At 48.6% G+C, this 26,756-nt stretch overlaps 1 protein-coding gene across 4 annotated transcripts in view; it reads left to right on the forward strand.

The window, feature by feature from the left end:
- CLDN14 (claudin 14) overlaps positions 1-24,128 on the forward strand; it is a 111,447-nt gene extending 87,319 nt beyond the window's left edge. For 2 of the 4 annotated variants that reach the window (XM_025380092.1, XM_025380093.1), the window contains exon 3: positions 22,976-24,128. In XM_025380092.1, the coding sequence (XP_025235877.1) occupies positions 23,057-23,776 (720 nt within the window). In that variant the 5' untranslated portion in view covers positions 22,976-23,056 and the 3' untranslated portion in view covers positions 23,777-24,128. Of the gene's footprint in view, positions 1-4,582; positions 5,179-18,393; positions 18,467-22,975 lie in introns of those variants that run through there. The other 2 variants (XM_025380094.1, XM_025380091.1) reach the window with 2 other exon arrangements.
- Positions 24,129-26,756: the final 2,628 nt, after the last annotated feature.

Consider the following 26,756-nt stretch of genomic DNA (forward strand, 5'->3'; position numbering starts at 1 on the left):
GCTGGGCGCAGTGGTTCACACCTGTAATCCTAGCACTTTGGGAGGCCGAGGTGGGCAGATCATGAGGTCAGGAGTTCGAGACCAGCCTGACCAACATGGTGAAACCCTGTCTCTACTAGAAATACAAAAATTAGCCTGGTGTGGTGGCGGGCACCTGTAGTCCCAACTACTTGGGAGGCTTAGGCAGGAGAATGGCGTGAACCCAGGAGCCAGAGGTTGCAGTGAACCAAGATTGCACCATTGTACATCAGCCTAGGTGACAGAGCAAGACTCAGTCTCAAAAAATAAAATAAAATAAAATAAACAAAACCTGCAGCAACCCTGAGAACAACATGGCCCTCATCACACTGGCTAATGACTACGAAGTGCTGACCACACTCACTCCAGACACCGGCTGTATCCTGCCCAAGCTACACACCATCCAACCCAAGGGCAAGATCACCTTCTGCACTGGCATCCACCTGGCCCATCTGGCTCTGAAGCGCTAACGGGGCTCACACTCTTCCTACCTCACTCATCTTTGGGGCAGTTTTGTGGGATTTTCCTAAGGAAAGGGTCTATTTTTAAAAAACGGCCCCAAGGCCTACAGTTCTAAATCCAGACCATGTCTGAGCATGAGTCTAGGTTCCTGTATCCCTGCCCTCCCCCGTGGGGCCGGAAGCCCTGCATCCTCCTCAGTGAAGGGCGGAGACTGCCCATCCCTGCAGTGGGTCCGTATCTGGCCCTGTCCCCCTTCGCTTCTTACAGGGCAAGGGAGGCTCTGAAGCTGCTTCTTTCTTTCTTTATTGCAGTTGGCTTAGTTCCTGCTTCTTTTCCTGCCTGTGTCACCAGCAGGGAGGGAAGGAGTCCTCCAGCAAGAAGGTCCCCACCCCACATAGTGCCATTATCAATGCCGGGAATCCAGAAGGTCCCAACCCACAAACCACAACAGCCCTCTCCAGGCACGGGGGACCAAAGCTCTCCTTCGGCAATACCTACGATGGATAAGGCACCAAGCCGGGCACTTTGCATCCATCAACTCACACAGCTCCATCATTACCAAACCTGGGCTCACCGTTCTTTTAACCAAAGATGGAGGATCCTTTTCCAAGGCTGAGCTGCCCTCCTAGTTGCCATGGAGAAAGAAGAAACCCTGGTTCCTTCACTGCATGGCTCCTATGAGGCCTCAGAGGCAGCAGCTGCCTTGTGCTTCTCTCTCTCTGGACCTCACGTGACCTCTAGGCCTCACTGGACACAGACCCTGTGACTCCAGACAAAGGGTCAGCAACTTTCTGGGGCCCAGTCCAGCAATTCCTGCTCAGAGAGACCCATGGTTTGAAACCAAATGATGCATTTGTGCAGCCCTCCCGTTGTAACATTTGCCCAAGGGTTATGAACTGCGAAGCTAGCCCTGGACCGGGCTCGCTCCTCAGGGCCTCTGAACCCAGTGGTGCAGAGAGAGATGCAGACCCCGAGTCAGAAACAACACCACCTGGGCAGTGCAAGGAGCTGATGCCGAGATGCAAGGGCTGCAGTGAGGCCTTGGGGAGAACTTGCGGCTGCCAGTTCATCCTGGAAATGGATACAGGGTAGTAACATGAGACAGTGTAGTGGTAGGAGCCCACAAAGTGAGGCCAGTGTGCTGGGTTCACACCCTGCCTCCATCACTTACAGGTGTATGACCTTGGGCGGGTGATTTCACTTCTCACAGTCTCTTTCCCATCCATAAAATGAGGTTAATAGGAGTACCTAAAGCAAAAGTTGTTTTAGGATTAAATTAGTAAATAGATGTAATATGCTTAAAACCATAGCTAGCACACAATGAATGCTGCCTTTGTGTTCAGGACCACTGTGATTGTTGTTACTATTAACACAAGGAGTCTGCTTACGTCAGACCTCTGAAAAGATATCGTAGGCCTAGCACCAAGGTTTTCATGGAAGTGTAGTGACTTTCACAGGATATGCTGTTGATGAATAGAGCAAGGTCAAGTTTTACCACGACCTTTTCTCTAGCAAGTTAGCTAAGGATCCACTAACTGCAGACTCAAGTTGTCAGCATGTATATCGCTCAAATCAAAGGGAACCCAAACCGGTAACCCAAACCCCAGGTATCTCTGCATACATAATTTTCCCTTCATTAATGTATTTAGTCAACAAACTTTTGCCAACTTCCTATGTGTCCGACCCTAGCGTGGCTCCATGAGAAATCAAAAAATGAATCAAGCTTCAAAGACCAGTTGAGATTAAAATAAAGGTGATCTGTCTATCCATCTATCCATCCATCCATCCATCCATCCATCCATCCGTCAATCTATCCATCCATCCATCCATCCATCCATCCGTCAATCTATCCATCCATCCATGCATCCATCCATCCTTTGAAACATTGACTAACTTCCATCGTACCCAGCCCATCAGGATAGTTGTTGCCCTAACTGAATGGGATGATTTTAGGAGTGTTAGGAAAATGCTCAAGACCTTCCTCCAAATCCTCACTTACCCCCGATTGGCATTCAAAGTTTTACTTTTAAATCTTTATTCCTTAGACTTAAAAGTACCTCCTGGGAGGGACAAAATGTTGAGCCATTATGATTCATTTACACCTTAGAGTTTAAAACCAGATCCAAGGGCAGACATCGATGGAAATTGGAGGAGCCAGAAGAGTCCCCCACCCACTCAGGGAGAGGATTGGGGGAGAGGGGCTGGAGCCTCGGGGCCAGCCTCCCTACCCCCTCATTTTCCCTGGCTCTATGTGTGCCTGTGGCCCTGACTCTGAGAGGCGGGAGGGGAGGTATAGTGCTAGCCAGGCTCCCTGCTACTCATACATGCTGGAGTCCAATAACTGTTTGATGAACGAAGAACAAATCAATATCTTTCTATTTAGATTTCGTCACATCGTGTTTCTGTGACTTTGCCCTCTGGTCCAGGAAACACTGTTTTATCCAAGAGGAGCCTTGGGCCAGGGTCACAGGGCAGGGAATTTTCATACTTCAGCCCAGAACAGGAATGAATTCTTCCAGAGAAAATCAAGACTAATGAAAGTTTCACGAAATATCTACAAAATGGAACATTATGTCCATTTCATTCACTGTCATAGAATAATATCCCTAAAAAATATCATAATATTTTAAAGCAATTTGGAGTTTATATTTTCTCCCTGTGGGGTATCCTAATACACAATGAATGCCAAGAAATCAAAGCCAGTTGTAAACTAAATGTTATGAACTTGTAACCAAATCATCTCAAAGGCAAAGTTATAAAAAATAATTTTTTAAATGCCCAGCATAAAATTATAGATAATATGGGCACATTTTACTATTATGCTAGTACCCCTACATATTCCCATATTCTTAAAATGTTTTTCAGCCAAGGCAATGATTCTATCTCCAAGTTAGTTCATTCCTTTAACAATTTCATTTCAGCCTGTGTAACTTCTTTAGGTGGGGTGGAGGATCTAACGAAAAGGTCTATTTCGTTGTCAGGTAAAATTCTGCGTGGTTTTACGTAACTTTCCTGGCATAGATAGTGAAATAGTACATCTGGTGGGAAACCTCTAAGGATAGAGGATCTGGGCTTGTAAATGACCTGAACCAAAGTTGTTTTTGTTTGTGACTGTTCACTTCCAAAGAAAAGACCAAAAAAGCTATGCAGGTGTGAGTGATGTCCATCCTCCATCAATAACATTTAACAGATGCTTCCAAGTGCCTGCTCCAAGCTCCTGACACTACTAGATGTGCTGCCTTTCTGTCCTTCACCGTCCCATTGCCAGGGACACAGGGGCCAGGCTTCCAGTCCATGCCCAGAGCACTCATCCACACCAGATTCCTTCGCTGCATCTTTTTTTTTAAGCACCAACCGGAGCCTGGCGGATTGATGCAAGCTATGGAAGACACACAGAAGCCCAAGTAAGTCCCTGGCCCTGGAGCATCTGCGGTGGGCTCAGCGAGTACGGGGTGGAAATGCTTGTCATGTGAAATCCATGGCTGTCAGCACACTTCTGAATTCCAGAATCGCCCACAGTGATTTTCAAAATTGAAAAGGAACTGGGATTTGTGCCTTGAGAGCGTCCCCAAACCTTGGAGCCACTCAGGGTGCTGGCTCTCGGCTACACATTCCCACCAAGAGATTTCATTCTTGCAATTTTCAAGGCCAAACATCTCCTAATCATAGAATCACTCCTCAAAGGGCTGGAGGCATTCCCAGCCCCGCCCAGTTCCCTCAGCCACCCTCAGGTGCTGCCTTCACTTCCGGAAGAACTCTCCCTAGCCCTCCTGGACATTGCTCTCAAGAAAATGTCTTGACCTGCCAAGAAAACCACCTTCTTCCATCAGCACCGGCTTCACGGTATGCCACGTCTCTTATCTCCAACTCATAGCAAATTGTCCCTCTTTCCACTCTGTGCTCCTCGGCCCATCCAGCTCCACATTCCACCAACAGACCACCCGAATCACTCACAGCTGCAGTGGTAGAAAAAAGCAAACAAACAAAAGCAGTTGCTCGTTGATCGGAATCGACCAGCATGCATCTAGGGCCCATAGCAGCCTGAAGGCTGAGAAGCTGAGTCACTCAATAGCAGAAAAACCCAAAGCTGTGTGGGGACAACCGCCAGGTGGTGGCTCAGAGGAGGACACAGTCGCTGTGGGCAGGTGGTCAGGGCGCAGGAGGGAATGAGCTGTGGATTTTTAGTAATCTACAAGAATCAGGCAGTTCCAGGACACAGGGACGTGAGTGTGAAGAGCCAATGGACCCAGAGCCGAGAGCCTGGGCAGGCGTGGGCTGGACTCTGGACGCCCTGCAACCCTGCCAGGCTGGGAAGGGGAGGCTTGATCCTGAGGGCGTGTTGGGAAAGAGATGCCCAGGTTCAGGTGTATTGCGCGTTTTTTTTCCACAGGGCAGAAATGACATTTCTGGTTGGTCTTGAATGTCTGCTCTGGCCAAGCCACCTCCTCTCATGCTAGTTAACCAAGTGGCACGTGTGCCCACGCAGGCCGTTCTAAGGAACACTATAATTGTCTAGGCAATTTCCTCTCAAATACTCCGGCCTGGAAGCGTCCGGTCAGCAGAAGAGGGAAGGCAGGAGGGCGGCAGCGTTCCGGCTGAGTCCTCTTGTACATGGGAGCTGGAGTCCGGCCAGGCTCCAGAGTGGCTCCAGCTGGCAAGGGACCTGAACAGGAAGATGGGACTCGAGGTTTTCTGCATGTGAGTTTGGGGTGAAGCTGTGGATGTGGGGTGGGCAGGGTTGGGGTTGACAGTCATCTGTTTTGGAAGCCCTGAAGCCCCGTCCGTTGCATATGCCTGTGGCCTGGAGCGTTCTCCAAGGGGAACTGGCTGTGCTGGCCCCTGCAGGAAAGACAGCTGGAGGCTGGGCTGGGCAGCCCCCAGAGGACCCCATGCAGTCGGCCGGAGGGCAGCCAGGCTCCTAATGAGCCAGGAAGGACAATAATCCGGTTCCTGAGAGTTTGGGCAGAACTCTTTTCATCGCTTACCAGGCCTGCTTGGGAGCAAGGACTGAATCTGTTGAGTGTTTTGAGGCCACGGGTCAGCTCCGGGAGCTTGGCGCCACTGCCCCCTTCTGTCTGCTGGGACTCCCTCATTTTTCTGCAAAGAGGGCCAGGCGGAACATTCTCCTCCTCCCTAAATACACCTCTGCCCTGCAACACAGACACATATTAGCATGGCAGAAGGGGTGGGAAAGTGATAGATCTCTCTCAGTAAGGGTAAAACAATGGTGCTGAAGAGGAATGTCATGCAATTTGAGACATGAGCTAATCCTTCAATTACCTGGGGCCCCACATCCCCAACAGCTGCCACCGCTTCCCAGGATGGGCAGGAGGGACCCAGGCAAAATAGAAAAGGAACCAGGATTAGTGTCCTGAGACGGTCCCCAACCTTGGAGTGCTGTCCTCACTGGCTTTAATTGGGTGCTGGCTTTAATTCCTGCAGTGTTCAAGGCCAGACATCTCTTGATCACTGGGTTTCATTTTTGAAGTTTTGGGAAACCAGAGGACAGCTCATCATTGCGCGTACCCAGGGGCTGGGTCCGGGTCTGCTGTGAAAAGATGCTGTCATCTGGGCTCAGTGCTCATGCCTGTGTCTCTTGGTCACTCACTGGGGTTGGGGACGGGCTTATCTGTTAGGACGATAAAACTTCAGTAGCATACGCCTTGCATGTGCTGGTATCCTTCCCAAAGGGCTTGTCGGTTTTTACATATATTATCTCAGCATCTTCTAGACGTCTCTGGGGGAGGAGCTCTTCCAATGTAGACAGTCAGGTGAGTAATAGGCTGAGTAGCTTGCCCAAGATTAGTCAGACTTGAAGCCAGCACCAGCCCCCATCCTTATCTGGCTCCAATCTGATTTGCAAATCTCAAGCTTACTGTGTTTTATTCACCCATCTGTATAATGGGTTCAATGCTTCTTAAGGCATCTACAGAAAAATCTATAAAAAGGAAGACACATAGATTCTTCCTTTGGTGCTATGAAAAAAATGTCACTATTAAATATTTCCTGTTTTCCAGTTAGTTTTTTTTAAGATAAAGATCAATAAAATGGAATATGTCCATTTTTGTTTTTAAAAAAATCATTCTGTTGCCTATCTATCGAAAAAGATCTTTCATTACACAGAACAAGAAGTCTGAAAGTCTGTTTTCAAGGCTAGTACCGATGTATTTTTAAAATGCAGGTGGTCAGCCTTGCCAGCTCACGAATGATTCTTGGCGTTTTCAAACTCAAACGTTCCTCCTTCCCGCTGATCTGTGGATTCCCCATTCACACCATTTGCAGGACAAGTGGCTGCCAGGGCCAAGGACTTTTCACTGAGTGGCCAACAGCAACATCGTGTGGGGAATTTTCTACTCCAGGCCATTTGCTGGGAGGGCTCCTGGGCCTGAGCTGCTGCGGCCTCCTTCGTCTCTCCCTGTGGGGTGACTCTGTAAAAAGAAAGACGGGAGAAGCGGAGGCTCATTCACTCACTTTGTCCACTTCATTCCCAAGAGAAGTATCGGGGGGACCTGCCAGGGTTAGGGGAAGCTCTGAGCTGAGCGCCTTGTGCGAAGAGGCAAGGCACTCGGAGGAAGCTGTTTTCTTCCAGGCCTGGAAGTGCACACGCTCGTCTACAGCTTTCCTGGAAGAAGAAAAAAAACAAAAACTGAGATTTAGAACACCAGGTCTGTTTCCACTGGCGGCCACTCTTGGGCACAGGAGACCAGCAAGAGCTTTGCTTTCAAAAGGCTCTTCCATGGCAGATATTCGCAGAGACATCAGGGCTACACTTAAATGAAGGAAAAGTAAACATATGAAACCATATTTTTGATTCCACAGAACACTGCAAGACTGTCTCTGTTCCTTCCCACATCCTAACTCGATGCACTCGTTGTTTTAAGGGGGGAAACCCAATGTCCAGTTCCTGGCATGTCCATAACAGGCAGGGCCAGCTTCATGGGCACGTGCGCTGTGCAGTCACAGGGAGCCCCGTGCTCAGAAAGGCTTGCACTGGGCTTGATGTTCTGCAGACGCCATCTGGACATTCTTAATAATTTCTGAACAAGGGGTTCTGTATTTTCATTTTGCACTGGGTTCTGCAAATTATCTAGCCAGTCCTGAGAGCAGGCAAAGGTAACCTACAGAGCCTGGTACTCTTCAAAGCAAATGCACAACCTGGCCACTGTGTATATGTCTAAAGGCTAAGCTGTACCCGCCATGCACTACTTTATCTGCAAGGCCTTTGCTTACACAAGGATTTCTGCAATCTGAAATCTCATATCTGACCCAATTAATTCTAAATGTCTTTATATCAAAGTATCACAGGCTTTCGTGAAAGACTGACCCAATCATGTCCTCACCACTGTGAGTGTATGCTTTAGGGCCTGGGCCAGGAGGAGATTTGTTCTCAAAGGTCATCCATGGGCCGGGGGCAGTGGCTCACGCCTATAATCACAGAACTTTGGGAGTCCAAGGTCGGCGGATCATGAGGTCAGAAGTTTGAGACCAGCCTGACCAACATGGTGAAACCTTGTCTCTACTAAAAATACAAAAATTAGCCAGGTGTGGTGGCAGGTGCCTGTAATCCCAGCTGCTAAGGAGGCTGAGGCAGGAGAATCACTTGAACCTGCGAGGTAGAGGTTGCAGTGAGCTGAGATTGCGCCATTGCACTCCAGCCTGGGTGACAAAATGAGACTCTGTCTCGGAAAAAAAAAAAAAAAAAAAGTCATCCATGAAAATATAAATGCCTGTGGGGTAACTTCTTGGCCAAGATTAACAGTGAGGGAGGCTCAGTGTCCACGATGGACTGGGGTCCCAGGAAGAGGACCCAGGTTGTAAGAACAGGCTTCCATGGGGCTCTGGGAAGGTAAGAGCCAGATGGCAGCAAGATAAATAAGGAAACCCCCCCCACACACTTTTTCTAGATGGCGGAAGACAGGGGTGCAGGGTCACATGAGGGAAGATAAGATTGTAACTAGAGAAGAGAATCTTAGACAAAGGCAGTGGGAGAGCCTAGCCTTAGGGGTAGGTGAGACAATATTCCAGGGACAGGCCAAGCACAACCGTCCCCATCTCAGGAGATCCCAAAGAGAGCCTGCAGTTGGCAGGCAGGCCCAGCAGAACTGACATCTGAACTATGACTCTCTGTTACACCGTTTTGGACTCTTTAAACTCCTAATAAGACCTTTAAAAGTTACATCAGGTACGGTGGTGGCTCATGCCTGTAATACCAGCACTTTGGGAGGCCGAGGCGGGCAGATCATTTGAGGTCAGGAGTTTGAGACCAGCCTAGCCAACATGGTGAAACCCTGTCTCTACTAAAAACACAAAAATTAGCTGGGTGTGGTGGCGTGTGCCTGTAATCCCAGCTACTGGGGAGGCTGAGGCAGGAGAATCGCTTGAACCCGGGAGGCGGAGGTTGCAGTGAGCTGAGATCGTGCCATTGCACTCCAGTCTGGGTGACAGAGCAAGACTCTGTCTCAAAAAAATAAAATAATAAAAGTTACATCAATGAAGCCAGTGGGGCTGGGTGCAGTGGCTCACACCTGTAGTCCCAGCTACTCGGAAGGCTGAGGTAGAAGGAAGGATCACTTGAGCTTAGGAGGTCAAGGCTGCAGGGAACCATGATTGTACCACTGCACTCCAGCCTGGCCAACAGAGCGAGAACCTGTCTCTAAAATACAAATAAAATAAAATAATTTTTAATGAAATAAATAAGCCAGTGGTTCTGAAACCTGGCTGCACATCAGAATCACCTGGTGGGGGAGAGGAGCTCAAAAATTCCCATGCATGGACCCTACCCTAGTCGGTGAATCAGAATGTCTGGAGGTGGCCAGGGCATCTGGATCTTTTTAAAACTCTCCAAGGGCTGCAGCTATAGCAGGAGGATGGAGAGCCACCAATCCAGGTGACTTCTCCAGGATGTGTCCTCTTGTCCCTCCATCCCAGCTTCAAATCCATGGCCTGCCATGATCTTCATTCCTTTGTGTGCATGCTTATTTCCCTTGGCTATCTGCCTTCATCATTTTCCCGTAGGAAAACCCCCACCAAGTCCAGAGCAGCCTTTTGTCCACTTAGGACCCTCGCAGTGCAGCTGCCAGTGCTGGGAAAGGCTGTCTGGCGCGATGGTCCAGTGGTACCCTCAAGACCATTTGCCCCACCTGCACCCAGCACTGACCAGCACTTGACCCCTTGACTTAGTCCAGGCCTGCTCTCATTCTCCTGGATGACTGTGCTCTCCTCTGTGCTCAAGCCCCCTGCACCTCATCCCCCATCTCCTGTCTCAAGACGTCATGTTGCTTCTTATTTCCCTGAGAAACTTGGAGCAATCTCAGAACATGTGCTAGTGTCCACTGACATCTCCCCCAGCCTCCTGCTCCTGCCTCCCCTCCTGTTCTGGAGTGCGCTCTCTCCATGCTGGTCAGAGCTGGTCTCTCCATGTGTGCACAGGATCCCTGCTACCCCTACAGATGTCTCCCTCCTCGCTGGACCGTTTCCTCAGGCATGCAAACATGCTTCCGTGTCTCTCATCTTCAAAACAACAGCAAAACTAAAGAGTCCTCTCTTGCCTACACATCCCACTGGCAGAGATTTCTAACTCCTTTGGTTTTGTTTTTTGTTATTGGTGGTGGTGTTCTGGGTGGCAGGATGGGGATTGCCTGGGATCCCTTTGGCAATCTGGCGAAGCTGATGTATTCTTCTCAGCACAATGCTTTTAAATGTGTAACATAACACATAACATGCAGGATTATAAAGGAAGTGAATTATAGTAAAACATAGTTATCAAAATATTTTAGTGCAATTCTATTCCTAGTAATGGATGACCTTCCTTATTAATGCATTACATTATGAGGTCTAGCAAGGGTCTTAAAGTATTTGAAAAAAGAAATTGTGACAATGGTAAATGTTCTTTGCAGGTATCTGCAATGCCTGTAATGCGATGCAAAATATCATGACCTCTATTGCTGATTAAGGCATAGGCACTGGTCGTATTGCTGTAGATGGCTGCCTCCACTCAGGATTGAAGGAAATGCTAATTGTTAGTGAGAGGTCAATGAAATAGAAGATGTCGCTTTTTTTCCTAGCTGAGTTGAAAGATACCCTGAGGTCTATGGGCCCTGGACCCTGTCCTAAAACTGTTGCCTCATTTCCTGATTCTCCCAGAGGGTCCAAGTTCTTGAAAGAATTCTCTCCTGTCCCTCTGTCCCTATTCTCTCTTGAATCCACTCCAATCAACTCCGCTGAAACTGAGCTTATCAAGGTCTCCGATTTCCTTCATGTTGCTAATCCAGCGATCACTTCTCAGGGCTCAGATGACCTGATTTATCAGATTACTTGACTTGACACAGTAGATTGCTCTCTCCAACATGGAGCTCTGTCCTCCCTCACCAGTCTCCTCTGGGTTGACCATTCTCTACTGGCCACTCCTATAGCCCATGGCTGGCTCCTCTTCCTCCCTCTATCTTCATCCCTCCCCTGATGTTGGAGGGTTCCTAGAATCAGCCCTGGAGCCCCTGCTTTTCTCTATCTAACGCTTCCTCCTAAGAGCATCCATCCCGTCTTTTAATCCCATCTCCATGCAGTAGAGACACAAACAGACTTCTCCGGTTCAGTCCCTCCCTGAACCCTGCACTTACATATGCAAGCATGGTTATCCCCAGCTGGGTAAGCACAGACATCTCAAACTCAACAAGTCCAAAACAAAATTCCTCTCTTCTGCCCTTCATCCTCTGTATCAGTCAGAGTTCTCCAGAGAAACAGAGCCAATAGGATGTGCATCTATATAGAAAGAGATCTATTTATTCTAAGGAATTGGCTCACATGATTCTCAAGGCTGGCAAGTGCAAAATCTGCAGGGTGGGCCAGGTACAGTGGCTCACACCTGTAATTCCAACACTTTGAGAGGCCAAGGCTGGAGGATTGCTTAAGCCCAGGAGTTCAAGACCAGGCTGGACAACATACTGGGACCTCCATCTCTACAAAATATTTTTAGAAATTAGCCAGACATGATAGCACATGCCTGTAGTCCCAGCTGCTCAGGAAGCTGAGGTGGGAGGATCACTTGAGCCTAAGAGGTCAAGACCAGCCTGGGCAATATAGCAAGACCCCATCTATAAAATAAAATTCTGCAGGGTGGGCCAGCAGTCTGGAGACCCAGCATCGCTGACACTGCAGTTTCAGTTGGAAGGCAGCCTGCTATAGAGCCAAGAAGGGCTGATGTTGGAAATAAAGGTCAAATACAGTCTGCTGGAGAAAGTTTCTTGCTCAGGGGAGGCTGCATGTTATGGACTAAACATTTGCATTCTCCCAAAATTCCTACATTGAAGCCCTAAGCCCCTATGTGATAGTATTTGGAGACGGGGCCTTTGGGAGGTCATTAGGGTTCAGTGAGGTCATGAGGGTGTGTGCCCTCACGATGAGATTTGTGCTCTAAAAAGAAGGGAAAGAGAGAAAGATTTCTCTCAGCCTGCGTGCAAAGAAGAGGTCAGGTGAATTTCCACCAGGAACCAAAGCAGCCAGAACCTTGGTCTTGGACTTTCCAGCCTCCGGCATTGTGAGAAAATTAATTTCTGTGGCTTAATCCAGCAAGTCTGTGGTATTTTGTTGTGGCAGTCTGAGCTGATGGAGACACCAGTTTGGTTTTTGTTCCAGTCTGGCCTTCACCTGACTGGGTGCGGCCTACCCACATTATGGAGGGCAATCTGCTTTCAATGTTAACCTTGTCCAAAGACTAACTTCACAGAAACATGAAGAATAGTGTTCAATCACATATCTGGGCACCCCATGACCCAGCCAAGTTGACACATAAAATTGATCATCACACCCTCCATACCCAGATCTCCAACCCTCTTCAAGCTCTCAATAAATGGCAACTCCATTCTTCCAGTTGCCCAAGACAATAACGTTAGGCATCTGTGTCTCACACCCCACAGCTAAACCACCAGCACATCCTGCTAGCCTCACCTGAATATAGAAACTGACCTCTTCCTGGCACCCACCTTTGTCCCACTACCTTGGCTCAGCCTCCTAGCATCTCTTACCTGAAAGATCACAAGAACCTCCTGCTTGGTCTCCCTAATTCAGCCCAGATGTAACCTTGGACAAGTGATGTAACCTTTCTACACCTCAGTTTCCCTATCTGTAAATAAGGATGGCAACATGCACATTGAGATTGTTTAAGAGTTAATTAAATGCCCATAGAAGCACTTAGCACATGTTTGGCATATCATAAACCCTCTGGAACTTTAACTATGACTGTTTTCACTCCTATCATTAACAACTAACAACTTTGGAGCACCTGGGCTTCAAAGCTAAATGTACAAAGAATGAGTTTTAAACCTCATGTTTAATAGTATTTTCCTTACCATTAGAAAATCTTAGCCTCATGTTTTCATTTGACACCACATTTTAACCACTGCAATTTATTCACAGTTCAATTCTCAAGTAAATAATTTTCAGAGGCTTACAAAATTCACAGAATCGTTGTCTTATTCATGAAGGTTTTCAGTCAGTTGAGACAATGACCTACTGCTTGTTTGGAGTTTGCTTTGTTTTTCTATTTTGGTGTAAGTCCTGACTAAAGGGGGAGCCCAGTAGGCTCTGCTGGATTTCCAAGGTAAAGCTTCAGCAGGCTTCTGAGTCACCTTATTCAAATTTGGACTCTGCCCCAAATTTGGGCTTTTATGGTCTATGAAACCAAGACATGTTGACTTAAGAAAACCAGACACCCAGCCTGAAAAGGTCAGTCACCAATTTGGGTACACCCCAGCCAATTGCACACAAGCTGGAGACACGAGCCCCCCAAACTCCCTGTGAGATAAGTGAATGCACACACTTTTTAAGCCTGGAGAAGCTGAGTCATTTGATTACTATATGGGTTACTTACTATAGATTGTGTTTGCACTTGGATTTTCAAATTTGCAGGGGACTTTCCAGATTCTTCTTTCTCCATGTCCTCTACCCTTTCCTTGGATTTTGTCCTCCACACTTTGAGACAAGAAGCTAACCGTGGCTTTGATTTTTTTTTTTTTTTTGTAAAGACAGGGTCTCACTATGTTGCTCATGAATGGCCTTGAACTCCTGGAATCATGTAATCTTCCCACCTTGGCCTTCCAAATGTTGAGATTACAGGTGTGAGCCACTGCACCTGTCCTGTTTTTATCAATGAAGCCACCAGATCACACTCAATGCCTGTCCTGGAAGGGGACCCAGTTCTTATAATCACAGATGAGGTTTTTTTGTTTGTTTGCTTTTTGAGGTACGATGTTGCTCTCTCACCCAGGCTAGAGTGCAATGGCACAATCTCTGCTTGTTGCAATCTATGCCTCCCAGGTTCAAGCCATCCTCCCACCTCAGCCTCCAACGTAGCTGGGATTACAGGCTTGAGCCACTATGCCCAGCTAATTTTTCTTTTTATTTTTAGTGGAGACAGAGTTTCACCATGTTGACCAGGCTGATCTTGAACTCCTGAGCTCAAGTGATCCTCCCACCTCAGCCTCCCAAAGTGCTGGGATTATAGGCGTGTGCCATGGGGCCTGGCCAAGCGTCTTCTCTGTAATGCCCTGTGCTGCGCTTCAGCTACTCTCCTGTGTTTGTTTCCTGCGGCTGCCATAACAAAGCACCACAACCTGGGAGGCCTGAAACAACAGAAATTTATTCTCTCATGATTCTGAAGGCTGGAAGCTTGAAACTAAGGTGTGGGCAGGCTGGTTCCTTCCAGGGCTGTGAGGGAGCATCTGTCCCGGGCCTCCTGCTGGGCCTCTGCGGGTTGCTGGCGATCCTCCGCGTTCCTTGGCTTGGTAAGTTCTCGCTCCACTCTCTGCCTCCTTGTTGCAATCTATGCCTCCCAGGCTCACGTGCTCTTTCTATTTCCGTCTGCACGTGTCTATTTCCGTCTTCATATGCCCATCCTCTTATAAGGACACCAGCCCTATTGGTTTAGGGGCCACTCTGTTTTAGTATGACCTCATGTTAACTAAATCTGCAATGACCCTATTTCCAAATAAGGTCACATTCTGAGGCACTGGGAGTGGGGAGGACTTCAACACATCTCTTTTGGGGGACCAGGTCAGTCCATCGCATCCCCTAGATAAAGTGTTCCCACAGAACACTTAACCGTTAGTCATCTAATAATCAGCTAAGGCTTTAGGAAATGTTTTTATGTCCTCCTGGGTTTTGGGGGGTATTGTTTCATTTTGTTTTGTTTTACTTTTCTAGTATTTTTTTTAAAATCTCAGATGGCAAGTTTTTAATTACCTGCACCTTGAAAATTGAAAAACAACAGCAACATAGCAAACCTGCCTGACTATCTCGTCAGGAAAAATCGCTCTGAAAAGGCACCCATGGATTTAAGCAAATGAAACTCAATCATTTCATTTTAAAATGCTGATCTACTGCATTTTCAATGAATTCTAATGAAATTTGGTGGGTTGAAATGAGAGAGATAAGGCCTCCGGAAAGGGTTTTAATTTTTGTGGTCATGGTCCCTTAAGTTTGTAGTTTTCGGTAAATCAATAGGTCATTCAATCTTACTGAGCTGAAAATAGCCTCTGTAACCATTTAACCGCGTACCATGGTTTTCATTTGTATTAACATAAACTTTTCTTCAAATCAGTTCTTGTTATAAAAAAAAAATAGATTTTTATTTCTTCATCCAAAAGAGAGGGGAGGAATTCATGGAACGTGTCATGTCCATATGATTTTGAGTAAGATATTTCACGCTGGTTTTCTCAAATAACAACAGCAAGCAGTAACTATCATGATAGTAATAAGTTGTAGTCATGTAAGTGTCCTGTCTCTGCCTCTCATGGAAAGGCTTCATGAGCGACTCTATGCGGATGGCATAGAAAGTCCTCACACATTTAAAATCTAGATGCCTGCCAGTCTGAAAAATAACCCAAGGAAAGTTACAGGAAGTTTGGAATAGTGATGAAGAAAGTTTTATTTTTAGAGCCAACACCCCACAGTGTAACCCATCTGAAATGAATATGAAATGGTTTTTCCAAGGTACTGCTTGATCACTTTCTCATCATTCTTACATATTTCTGTAAGAAGATGTGCTAAAAATAGCCCCTCTAAAGTATCCCTAAGCTTCTTGAAAAGATATGCATTTGTTTTGCAAATTATTAAGAAACACAGTGTCCAGGATGTCCTTAGGAAATGCTAGTTGAGGCTGGGCACAGTGGCTCACACCTGTAATCCTAGCGCTTTGGGAGGCAGAGGTGGGTAGATCTCTTGAGGCCAGGAGTTCGAGACCAGCCTGGTCAACACGGTGAAACCGCATCTCTACTAAAAATATAAAAATTAGCCAGACGTGGTGGTGGGGGCCTATAATCCCAGCTACCCAGGAGGCTGAGGCAGGAGAATCACTTGAACCTGGGAGGCAGAGTTGCAGTGAGCCGAGATAGTGCTACTGTACTCCAGCCTGGGTGACACAGTGAGACTCTGTCAAAAAAAAAAGAAAAAGAAAAAGAAAAAGAAAGGAAGGAAGAAAGGAAGGAAGGAAGGAAGGAAGGAAGGAAGGAAGGAAGGAAGGAAGGAAGGAAGGAAGGAAGGAAAGAAAAAGAAATACTAGTTGAAGTTATTTCATGCAGATACCTCATAGCATAAGAATTACTTTCTTTTCTCTGTGTTGAGTAGTTTTGCTAATAAATCTCATCTAGATGAATCCAAATCTCCCTTGAGTTTATTTTTAGTTCCCAAATTCAAGCATTTATGATTTTGTTTGTTTATTTTGTTTTGTTTGCGACAGAGTCTCACTCTGTCACCCAGGCTAGAGTACAGTGGTGCAATCTCAGCTCACTGCAACCTTCAAGCTATTGAAGCCTCCAAGTAGCTAGGATTACAGGCATGCATCACCAGACCCAGCTAATTTTTGTATTTTTAGTAGAGATAGGGTTTCACCATGTTGGCCAGGCTGGTCTCAAACTCCCGACCTCAGGTGATCTGCCCACCTCGGCCTCCCAAAATGCTGGGATTACAGGTGTGAGCCACCGTCCCCAGCCAAATCATTTATGAAATAGCTAGACAATAATGAAGAGGCCATTTGATTGGGGTGACAGTGAGGACATTCAGGTTTTTGAACCAGACATTTTCTTAAGTGGCTGAACATCAATGTTGAAGCAACTCTACATTATTTCAAGGGCCAAGGACTATGTTCATTTTAAGGCGGCACTTCATTTTTCTCTAATAAGTTTACAGACAGAAAATCAGGTTTTACGCTATTTCTATAATGGACCCAACATCATGTCAGAGCATTTTAGGGCAAACATGTATAATGGCTCATTCCCAAACATCTCAAGAGCCATTCCGACCACATGGCAGGCAAAAGGCACTGGTGACCACATCCTCCAACTCTCTGCCTGCACAGTGGGGCTCAGGGCAGTTCCGGGTAAAGAAACTTCCACCTGGTGGGCGCCTGTAGTCCCAGCTGCTCGGGAGGCTGAGGCAGGAGAATGGCCTGAACCTGGGAGGTGGAGGTTGCAGTGAGCGGAGATTGTGCCACTTCACTCCAGCCTGGGCGACAGAGTGAGACTCTGTCTCAAAAAAAAAAAAAAAAGAAAGAAAGAAACTTCCACCACACCTGGCTTGTGCCCCAACTCCCTGCTGATGACCTGCACCCCTCCATTCTGGGGCTGACATTTCCTTCACCAGGGTGGGTAGACAAGGGCTGTGGAGCAATGCGTATCCATAGGAAAGCTTTCATCACAGGGGCTGATTTTGCAGGCATGAGGTGACAGCAGCAGGTGAGACTGCTGAGGGTTAAGGAGAGTAAGGGACACCCCACCCATCCCACCCCTGCACCCCTCCAAGAAGCCTGGTCTCTATATGCAGCATCCACTAAACTTATTTGACTAGAGACACCCCTGCCACCCCCTTTACCAAAGAATAAGAACTTGCAGTGAAATCACTTTGGTACAATCACTTGGACTTGGCAATGGTAAGATAGGGTGGCCCTGTCCCTATCCCTTGACTGCTCTGACCCCAGGCAGTCAAGACACAGGCTGGTAGACAACACGTCCTCCCCTTAGTCCTGGCCAGGCCATCCCCATGGCCACTGCTGTTGAAATGATGATTAATCTGGAGCCAAAGTTGACGCAGTTGGGGTCCAGGTGGGCCAGGAGGTGAGCAAAACAAGGGCACCCTACTTTGTGCTCCAGAACCCTGCTTTTTTAAAGAAAAACATAGCTCAGAGAAAACAGAGGGAGACAACATAAAAGTTTATAATGGACACACACAAAAAAACCCTCTCCCTTCAGAGCTGGTGATCCTGAAACCAGAGCCAGTTGGAAGGGCCTATAGCAGCTCTGGCGTTTCACCGGTGCCCTTCACAGATTTTCAAAATTCTTTACAGCTCTATTGTTTTCTGATACTCTCTGCTGGGGACAAAGCCGACCAAAACTCTAAGGTTTAATGACTGCCGTATTGGATTTCGAACTGGCATGGGGCCTGTAGCTTTGTTTTGGCCAATTTCTTTCATTTGGAATGGCGGTATTTACCCAATGCCTGTAACCCCATTGTATCTAGGAAGTAACTAATTTGCTTTTGATGTTGCAGATTCATAGGCAGAAGGGACTTGCCTTGTCTCAGATGAGACTTTGGACTTGGACTTTTGAGTTAACGCTGCAATGAGTTAAGACCTTGGGGGACTGTTGGAAGGGCATGATTGTGTTTTGAAATGTGAGGACATGAGATTTGAGAGGGGCCAGGGCAGAATGATATGGTTTGGCTGTGTCCCCACCCAAATCTCATCTTGAATTATAGTTCCCATAATCCCCACATGTCATGGGGAGGGACCCGGTGGGAGGTAATTGAATCATGGGGGTGGTTTCCACCATGCTATTCTCATGATAGTAAGTTCTCACGAGATGTGACGGTTTCATAAGGGGCTTCACCCTCAGCTTGGCACTCATTCTTCTCCTTCCTGCTGCCATTTAAAGAGGATGTGTTTGCTTCACCTTCTGCCAGGATTGTAAGTTTCCTGAGGCCTCCCCAGTCCTGCGGAACTGTGAGTCAATTAAACCTCTTTCCTTTATAAATTACCCATCTTGGGCGGTTCTTTATAGCAGCATGAGAACAAACTAATACAGCAACCCACTCTATCTCACCATTGCCAAGTCCAAGTTATCATGCCAAAGTGATTTCACTGCAAACTGTTCTTTGCTAAAGGGGTGGCGGGGGGTGTCTCTAGTCAAATAAGTTCAGGGGATGCTGCACATGAGACCTTTTCTGGGAGAGACACAATGCACATTGACACGTTTCCAGCTATGAGAAGTCCTACAGTCACTAAGGTTTTCTTAAACATATTTGACATTTGTGTCCTTGACACACGACATCCTGCAAATGCAGCATTCCGAGATGCGGTCGTTGGGAAACTCAGCCCTAAATCCTGCTCTTTTGTGCAGCTAAGCCACATACTCCCCACCCAGGATTGTAATTTTGGGGTTTTGTGAACCCAAATGCAGGACCCAGCATTGATTCCTCTAACACATCCTGTTAGATTCTGCCTTCCCACCACCACTCAGCCTGTTGAGGGCTTTCTGGAGCTTGATGCTTGGAACCCTATTTGTTTTGGACCCGTATCTCTCTAGCAAATCTTCCCACATGCACACACATGGCTGCAGAAAAATGGTAGACCACAGGTGAACACCAGTTCAGCCCTGCATGGGCTGCTCCCCCTGGGAGGTGAGGCTTGGGCAAGTTCCTTCCTATACAAACAGCCCTGCAGGGCAGGGCGCTTCCGGAGCATCACGGAGGAATTTTATGTGGCTTCCAGGGAGATGCGTTCAGTTAAAGTTGTTTTTCCCTTGAAAGGCCCCAAAGTGAAAAGCAGTTGCAGGGAAGTTGAATTATTACCTAATGCCAGTAGCAGCTGCTGGTAAGGAAGAAGGAAAGCAGGTTGGGGAGCTGGTGTCTGGGATTTGGGGGCTCATTAACACTCATGTCTTAAATTAGCAAATCCTTATAGCACACGTTTAAAAATAGCAGCCTAATGGTTTCTAAAATTAGCCATCATTGCTCTCCATAAATATTTAGACCTCCAATAAACCTCTGGTCCACTCGCCTAGCCTAATGGGCTTGGCTTTTATGCCACATTCTTTAGGGTCTGTATACTTAACTACTGACCTTGACAGTGAGAGCTGCAAGAAGCCCCATTATGCTTGGACCAGGGACACCCTGTGTGGCCGTCACGCTGGAGGCAGCCTCAAAGCAGGGCGGGAAGAGATCTCAGAGGCCATTCGGAGATCTAGGTACCTGGAGGAGCCTCTGGTCCTGGTTTCCTTGGGACTGTCTTAGTTTCAGCCCTGAAGGTCCCTGTCCTGGGCAACCCCTCAGGCCCTAGCAAAGCAGGGCAGTTTGTTGTCCTGGCTGCCCAAACCACTGCAAAAGGGACAAGGTCACTGTTCTGAGATCTCTGTGGGAAGGAGAATCTGTTGCTAACACCATCCCTCAGTCCTTACACTAACTTCAGTCCCATCTCATTGAAGCATTAGTGTTTAAAGGGGGAATGACACCAAGCAGAACACTAGCCAGGCCAGGCATAGGACTTTTGTCCTCTGCTCCTCTTGTTCCCCCAAGTGTAAAAAGGGGATGGTAACAGTCACTGACGCATTAGGTTGTTGGGAATAAACTAGGAAATGTGTCAGTGTTCAAACCGTGCTCAGGCCCGGTCATCTGTTGCCATCAGTGTGCTCAGGGTGTAGGGTGGGTCCGCTGGCAGCCCCACTGGCTGTGCCTATCAGGGTGGCCACCTTGGCCTTGTTGCCAGCACCTCCCCCAGGGCAGTGACCATAGGACAGCCGGCCCTGGTCCTTCTCTGGCCAGCAGGGACTGTGATGGTGTCCCCAGTCCCTGGACAGAGTGAGTGCTTGCTGTGTGGAGGGAAGAAAGGCTTTATGCAAAGTCAGCATCGTGCATAGTGCATGTGACAAATTCTGGGCTGTGAACAAATAGTCATCCAAAACAGCAGCAGAAAAATACTCGGTGTATCAGTCCATTCTCACAATGCAACCTGAGTCAAAGAACTACCTGAGACAGGATAATTTATAAAGAAAAGAGGCTTCATTGGCTCTCACAAGCTGTACAGGAAGCATGACTGGGGAGGCCTTAGGAAACTTACAATCATGGCGGAAGGTAAAGGGGAAGCAGGCATGACACGGCCAGAGAAGGAAGAAGAGAGAGAGGGGAGCAGGCAGGTGCTGCACACTTTTAAACAACCAGATGAGAACTCACTCACTATCACAAGAAGAGTAAGGAAGAAGTCTGCCCCCATGATTCATTTGCCTCCCACCAGGCCCTTCCGCCAACACTGGGGACTGCCATTCGACATGAGATTTGGGTGGGGACACAAATCCGAACCCTATCACCTGGACACCCCTTCAGTCTACTCCGTGTCCTGTGAGGCACCACATTGTTTTGTTATTATTTATTTTTGTTTGTTCATTCATCAGGACAGAACCAATTACCTCCTACAATGCTAAAGCATTTAAACCCAGTATATGTTTTTAAATTAGCAAGATGACGGTTTAGACTCCCAGTGGAAACATCAGTTATTATTTACTCACCAAGTGATTTCCATCTAGTAGGGGATTTATTTATTTATTTAGTTAGTTAGTTTTCAAGACAGAGTCTCGTTCTGTCGCCCAGGCTGGAGTGCAGTGGCACGATCTAGGCTCACTGAAACCTCTGCCTCCCGGTTCAGGCAATTCTCCTGCCTCAGCCTCCTGAGTAACTGGGGATGACAGGTGCACACCACCAATGCCCAGCTGATTTTTGTTTTTTTTTAGTAGAGGCAGGCTTTCACCATGTTGGCCAGGCTGGTCTCAAACTCTGACCTTAAGCGATCCACCTGCCTTAGCCTCCCAAAGTGCTGGGATTACAGCCGCCAAGCCCCACTGGGGATTTCTTGACAATGTCTCAGGGTCTCATGGGCAACACCCTGCAGCCCACTTTTCCTGTCTGCAGCCTGCACTGCTTAACTGAGGCTCAGCCCTCTGCAGAGAAGAAGCAGGTTTTGCCTACTGAGTTTTTCGCCGGTTTGGGATGCTGAAGTGACTTGTCGTCAGCAGAGACGCTTCCCTTTTCTCCCTTCAGAACCAAAAAAGAAGCTGAGCCCCAGGTCACCCACTGGATGGGCGCAGCCAGGGCCCGGACCTCCTGATGCTTGGTCTCGCTGATTACCTTGCCCCAGGCAGGAGAGAAAAGCTAGTGGTGTCCACTCAAGACTTTCACTCCCCTCCCTTTCTGCCTTCATCCCTTCCTTTTTTCCTTCCTTTCTCCTTCCTCCCTCCCTCCTCCTCTTCTTCCCTCTCTCCTTCCTTCCTTCTGTATTTCCTAGTGTTTTTTTGTTTGTTTGGTTGGTTTTTTGAGACGGAGTCTTACTCTGTCTCCCAGGCTGGAGTGCAGTGGTGCGATCTCAGCTCACTGCAACCTCACCCTCCCTGGTTCAAGCAATTCTCCTGCCTCAGCCTCCCAAGTAGCTGGGATTATAGGCACCTGCCAACATCCCCAGCTAATTTTTGTATTTTTAGTAGAGACGAGGTTTCACCATGTTGGCCAGGCTGGTCTTGAACTCCTGACCTCAGGTGATTCACCTGCCTCGGCCTCCCAAAGTGCTGGGATTACAGGCATGAGCCACTGTGCCCGGTCCCTAGTGTCTTCTATATGCCTGGCCCTACATAGGTGCCGGGTCCTTGTCCCCAAAAAGTGTTCTGGATTTTGGTATGCTAAGAATTCTTTAAAAGCCTTTGAAAGGGCTCGGCATTCCCATATCCCTGAAAGCCAGGTAGCAGCCTCTGTTTGATAATAAAGTCACCCTCGATCAGCCCTCAGCAGTCACAAGCGGGAATAGCGAATGGGGAGCATGGTGGGAGCGGAGGTCCATGCTGGAGAGGACGGATGCTGGCCTGTGCTCCTGCTGCAGCTCCTGAGGGGCTGTGACCTTGGAAATTCCTGCCCTGGCATCAGCTGACAGTCTCTGGGTCACATCCAGCTCTGGAATTCTGAAGGCAGCATCTGACCCGCCGAGGGGACGAAACCTTTCCCTGCCTGAGCACGTGGGTGGAGAATTTGCCCACTTCAGAAAACCCCTCATGCTGACAACCGCCCAGGGCTATTTTCTAAGTCACAGCTGGCACACACCTGGGCACTGTCAGGCCAAGGCATGAATAGCACATGTTGATTTAACAAGTGTTATTCCTGGTTACTGACGAACGGAAGGACAGGAGATGCCAAAGCAGCAGCAGTGCTTGAGGGTGGACATGAGCAGAACTTTCAGCAGGAGGCTGGAGTCCTTCCCCGAGACCAGCGTCGGCTGTCATCCCTTCAGATCCTGCCTTCCCGGGAAAGCAGCTATTCTCCCACCCAGTGAAGTCTCAGAAACTATTTTTGAAAACATGTTAATTGCCACACCAACCGCCTATGGAAAACTTGGTTTCGGTGACAGAAATAAGTGCATGAGATAATCTTTAACCCGTTTCCTTTCTCTCCCTGCTCCCGCCTCCCTCGGCTTCATTAGGGCTCCGGCCGGCACCTGAGGAGCGGCGTGACCTCGAGGGCCCAGGGAGCTGCCAGGCTGGCCTAGGCAGGCAGCCGCACCATGGCCAGCACGGCCGTGCAGCTCCTGGGCTTCCTGCTCAGCTTCTTGGGCATGGTGGGCACGTTGATCACCACCATCCTGCCTCACTGGCGAAGGACGGCGCATGTGGGCACCAATATCCTCACGGCCGTGTCCTACCTGAAGGGGCTCTGGATGGAGTGCGTGTGGCACAGCACAGGCATCTACCAGTGCCAGATCTACCGGTCCCTGCTGGCGCTGCCCCAAGACCTCCAGGCTGCCCGTGCCCTCATGGTCATCTCCTGCCTGCTCTCGGGCATAGCCTGCGCCTGCGCGGTCATCGGGATGAAGTGCACGCGCTGCGCCAAGGGCACACCTGCCAAGACCACCTTCGCCATCCTCGGCGGCTCCCTCTTCATCCTGGCCGGCCTCCTGTGCATGGTGGCTGTCTCCTGGACCACCAATGACGTGGTGCAGAATTTCTACAACCCGCTGCTGCCCAGCGGCATGAAGTTCGAGATTGGCCAGGCCCTGTACCTGGGCTTCATCTCCTCGTCCCTCTCGCTCATTGGTGGCACCCTGCTTTGCCTGTCCTGCCAGGACGAGGCACCCTACAGGCCCTACCAGGCCCCGCCCAGGGCCACCACGGCCACCGCCACCACCGCACCTGCCTACCAGCCACCAGCTGCCTACAAAGACAACCGGGCCCCCTCAGTGACCTCGGCCACGCACAGCGGGTACAGGCTGAACGACTACGTGTGAGTCCCCACGGCCTGCTTCTCCCCTGGGCCACTGTGGGCTGGGTCCCTGGCAGGACTGTCAATGGAGGCAGGGGTTCCAGCACAAAGTTTACTTCTGGGCAATTCTGTATCCAAGGAAATAATGTGAACACAAGGAAATGTCTTTAGAGCACAGAGACAGAGGGAGGAATAAGAGGAGGAGAAAGCTCTCTATACCAAAGACTGAAAAAAAAATCCTGTCTGTTTTTGTATTTATTATATGTATTTATGTGGGTGATTTGATAACAAGTTTAATATAAAGTAGCTTGGGAGTTTGGTCAGTGGGGTTGGTTTGTGATCCAGGAATAAACCTTGTGGCTGTGGCTGTTTATGAAGCGGACAGTATCTGTTTCTGCTTCCAGACTGCTATTCTGTCTCCTAAGATGCTGGTAACCACAGTCAGAGCCCAGTGGGGCTCAGGGTTGCAGGGCCGTGCAGCCGTGATGACCACAGCACCGTGGAGTCCTGACTCTGATGCGGGGTGAGGATGTCGGAGGAGGACGAGGCAGATCTCCATTTGTAAGATGCTTGAAAATACTAGGAGCTGCATCCCGGCTTGAACTTAGAGGCAGGGCAGAAGGGAAGGGGCTTCCTTGGAAAAAGACAGTTGCCAGAAGTCACAAAATAAGGACAATGTCATTTTCTTCCTGTGAGCAATAGGTCCCCACTGGTAAGAAAACAAGAGTCAGAAGGAAACGGGGCTGGGCACAGTGGCTCATGCCTGTAATCCCAGCACTTTGGAAGGCTGAGGCAGGCGGATCACCTGACGTCAGAGTTGGAGAGCAGTCTGACCAACACGGTGAAACCTCATCTCTTATAAAAATACAAAAATTAGCTGGGTGTGATGGCGGGCACCTGCAATCCCAGCTACTCAGGAGGCTGAGGTAGGAAAATCACTTGAACTCAGGAGGCGGAGGTTGCAGTGAGCTGAGATTGAACCACTGCACTCCAGCCTGGGTGACAGAGCGAGACTCTGTCTCAAAAAAAAAAAAAAACACACAGGAAAAACGGAGTGAAACATGGCCGGTGTCTTATCTTTCTAGGCTTTGGCAAAAAGCCCAGTTAGGAGCCCACTTGCCCCCAAGGGCCTCATTGGGACTTCACTGGCTTCTTTTCTGGGCTGGCCAGTCCCGGCTGCCATGAGAGCAGCATCTGTGGCTGTTCCTGCAGCTGCAAAAAATGTCTGGGGAGCTGGGGGAGGCCTGATGGCTCTGAGAACACTCCTGATCCCTGCTGGCTGTGATCTAAGTCACATGGTGACACACAGGAGGCCTGCTCTCACATCCACATGGGCTCATGTCCTTGGCCCACATCAGACAGCACCTGGCTTCTGTCCCGAACCTGCGGCTCTGAATGTGGAAGGAAACAGCTCACTCCACGGAAGGGCTTGGCCTGAGACTTACACACAGAGGGGCTGTCACGTGAAGTCGCTCTATTCTCAGCAGTCTGGGAGTCAGGGCTCCAGCAGTCACTGAGTGCAGGGAAGAGCCGCAGTGGGTCAGTGGCAGGCATGCAGCCAGCTGGCCAGGCTCGCTCGTGTGGCCTGCTGAGACCCTGGCTTCAGTGCCAGGGAGCCTCTAGTACAGTGGTCAAGAGGCTTGAGAACTGCTATCAAAAGGGCAGGCCAGGCAGCCCACAGCCCAGAGCCCTGGAACCAGCAAGGCCTGAGGCCTGCTAATGCTCTCCTGACTTCGTGCCTCCTCCTGGCCTGACTGGGTCAGGCACCTGCTTCTCCACTGGCCAAGGCTCACACCCGTAACATGTGTACACCGGGCAGCCCTCTTCTGATTGCTGTAGGCTCTGCCATTTATACCTAATAAACTATGTTGTGATAAAATCTCTCAGGGGCCTCCTAGCAATATTGAAGAACAGAGGATTTAAGGAACGGCTGTACACATACTTACATACTTCTTTTTTGTTTGTTTGTTTGAGATGGAGTCTTGCCCTGTGTGCCCGGGGTGGAGTGCAGCCGCACAGTCTCCACTCACTGCAACCTCTACCTCCCGGGTTCAAGCGATTCTCCTGCCTCAGTCTCCCAAGTAGCTGAGACTACAGGTGCATGCCACCCCACCTGGCTAATTTTTGTATTTTCAGTCGAGATGGGGTTTCACCATGATATTGGCCAGGCTGGTCTTGAACCCCTGACCTTAAATGATCCTCCTGCCTCAGCCTCCCAAACTGCTGGGATTACCGGTGTGAGCCACTGCTTCTGGCTTCTTGTCTATTTTGTATGAGCCTCTAGACCCCAGGCAACAGATGACTCTTCTGGAAGGAGTGGGTGCCACACATCTCAGCCTTTATCTGACCACAGAGAAGATGAGGAGGCTGGGATCTGCCATGCTATTTAGGCCAGGCATCGAGATCTGAGAGGTCCTTATTTATTTAGGATGAAACAAGCAGTTGTTATCTATTCTTTAAGTTATAAAAAAGGAATAAATCTGAATCCATACAGAGGAGAAAAACAATTTTCTACCGGCAGAATGATACTGTCAGTGTTTGCTTGATGGGCACAATCCAGACAGCATTTTATGAAGTTATTCTAGTTAATAGACCTGTTACAAATGAAAGAAAAAATATCTTTTCTTTTTGTTTTGAGATGGAGTCTAGCTCTGTCACCCAGGCTGGGGTGCAGTGGTGCAATCTTGGCCCACTGCAACCTCCACCTCCCAGGTTCAAGGCATCCTCCCAGTTCAGCCTCCTGAGTAGCTGAGCTTACAGGCACCCACCACCATGCCTGGCTAATTTTTGTATTTTTAGTAGAGATGGGGTTTCACCGTGTTGGCCAGGCTGGTTTCAAACTCCTGGCCTCAAGTGATCCACCTGCTTTGGCCTCCCAAAGTGCTGGGATTACAAGAGTGAGCCACCACACCCAGGCATGAAAAAATAACTTTTTCAAACTCTTTTTCTGAATTCTGTCACTACTAAAATAAAATATGGCTCTCTCTCCTCCTCAGGTGAAAGTC

The sequence above is a fragment of the Theropithecus gelada genome, chromosome 3 (assembly GCF_003255815.1).
Source record: "Theropithecus gelada isolate Dixy chromosome 3, Tgel_1.0, whole genome shotgun sequence".
Classification (NCBI taxonomy): Eukaryota; Metazoa; Chordata; class Mammalia; order Primates; family Cercopithecidae; genus Theropithecus; species Theropithecus gelada.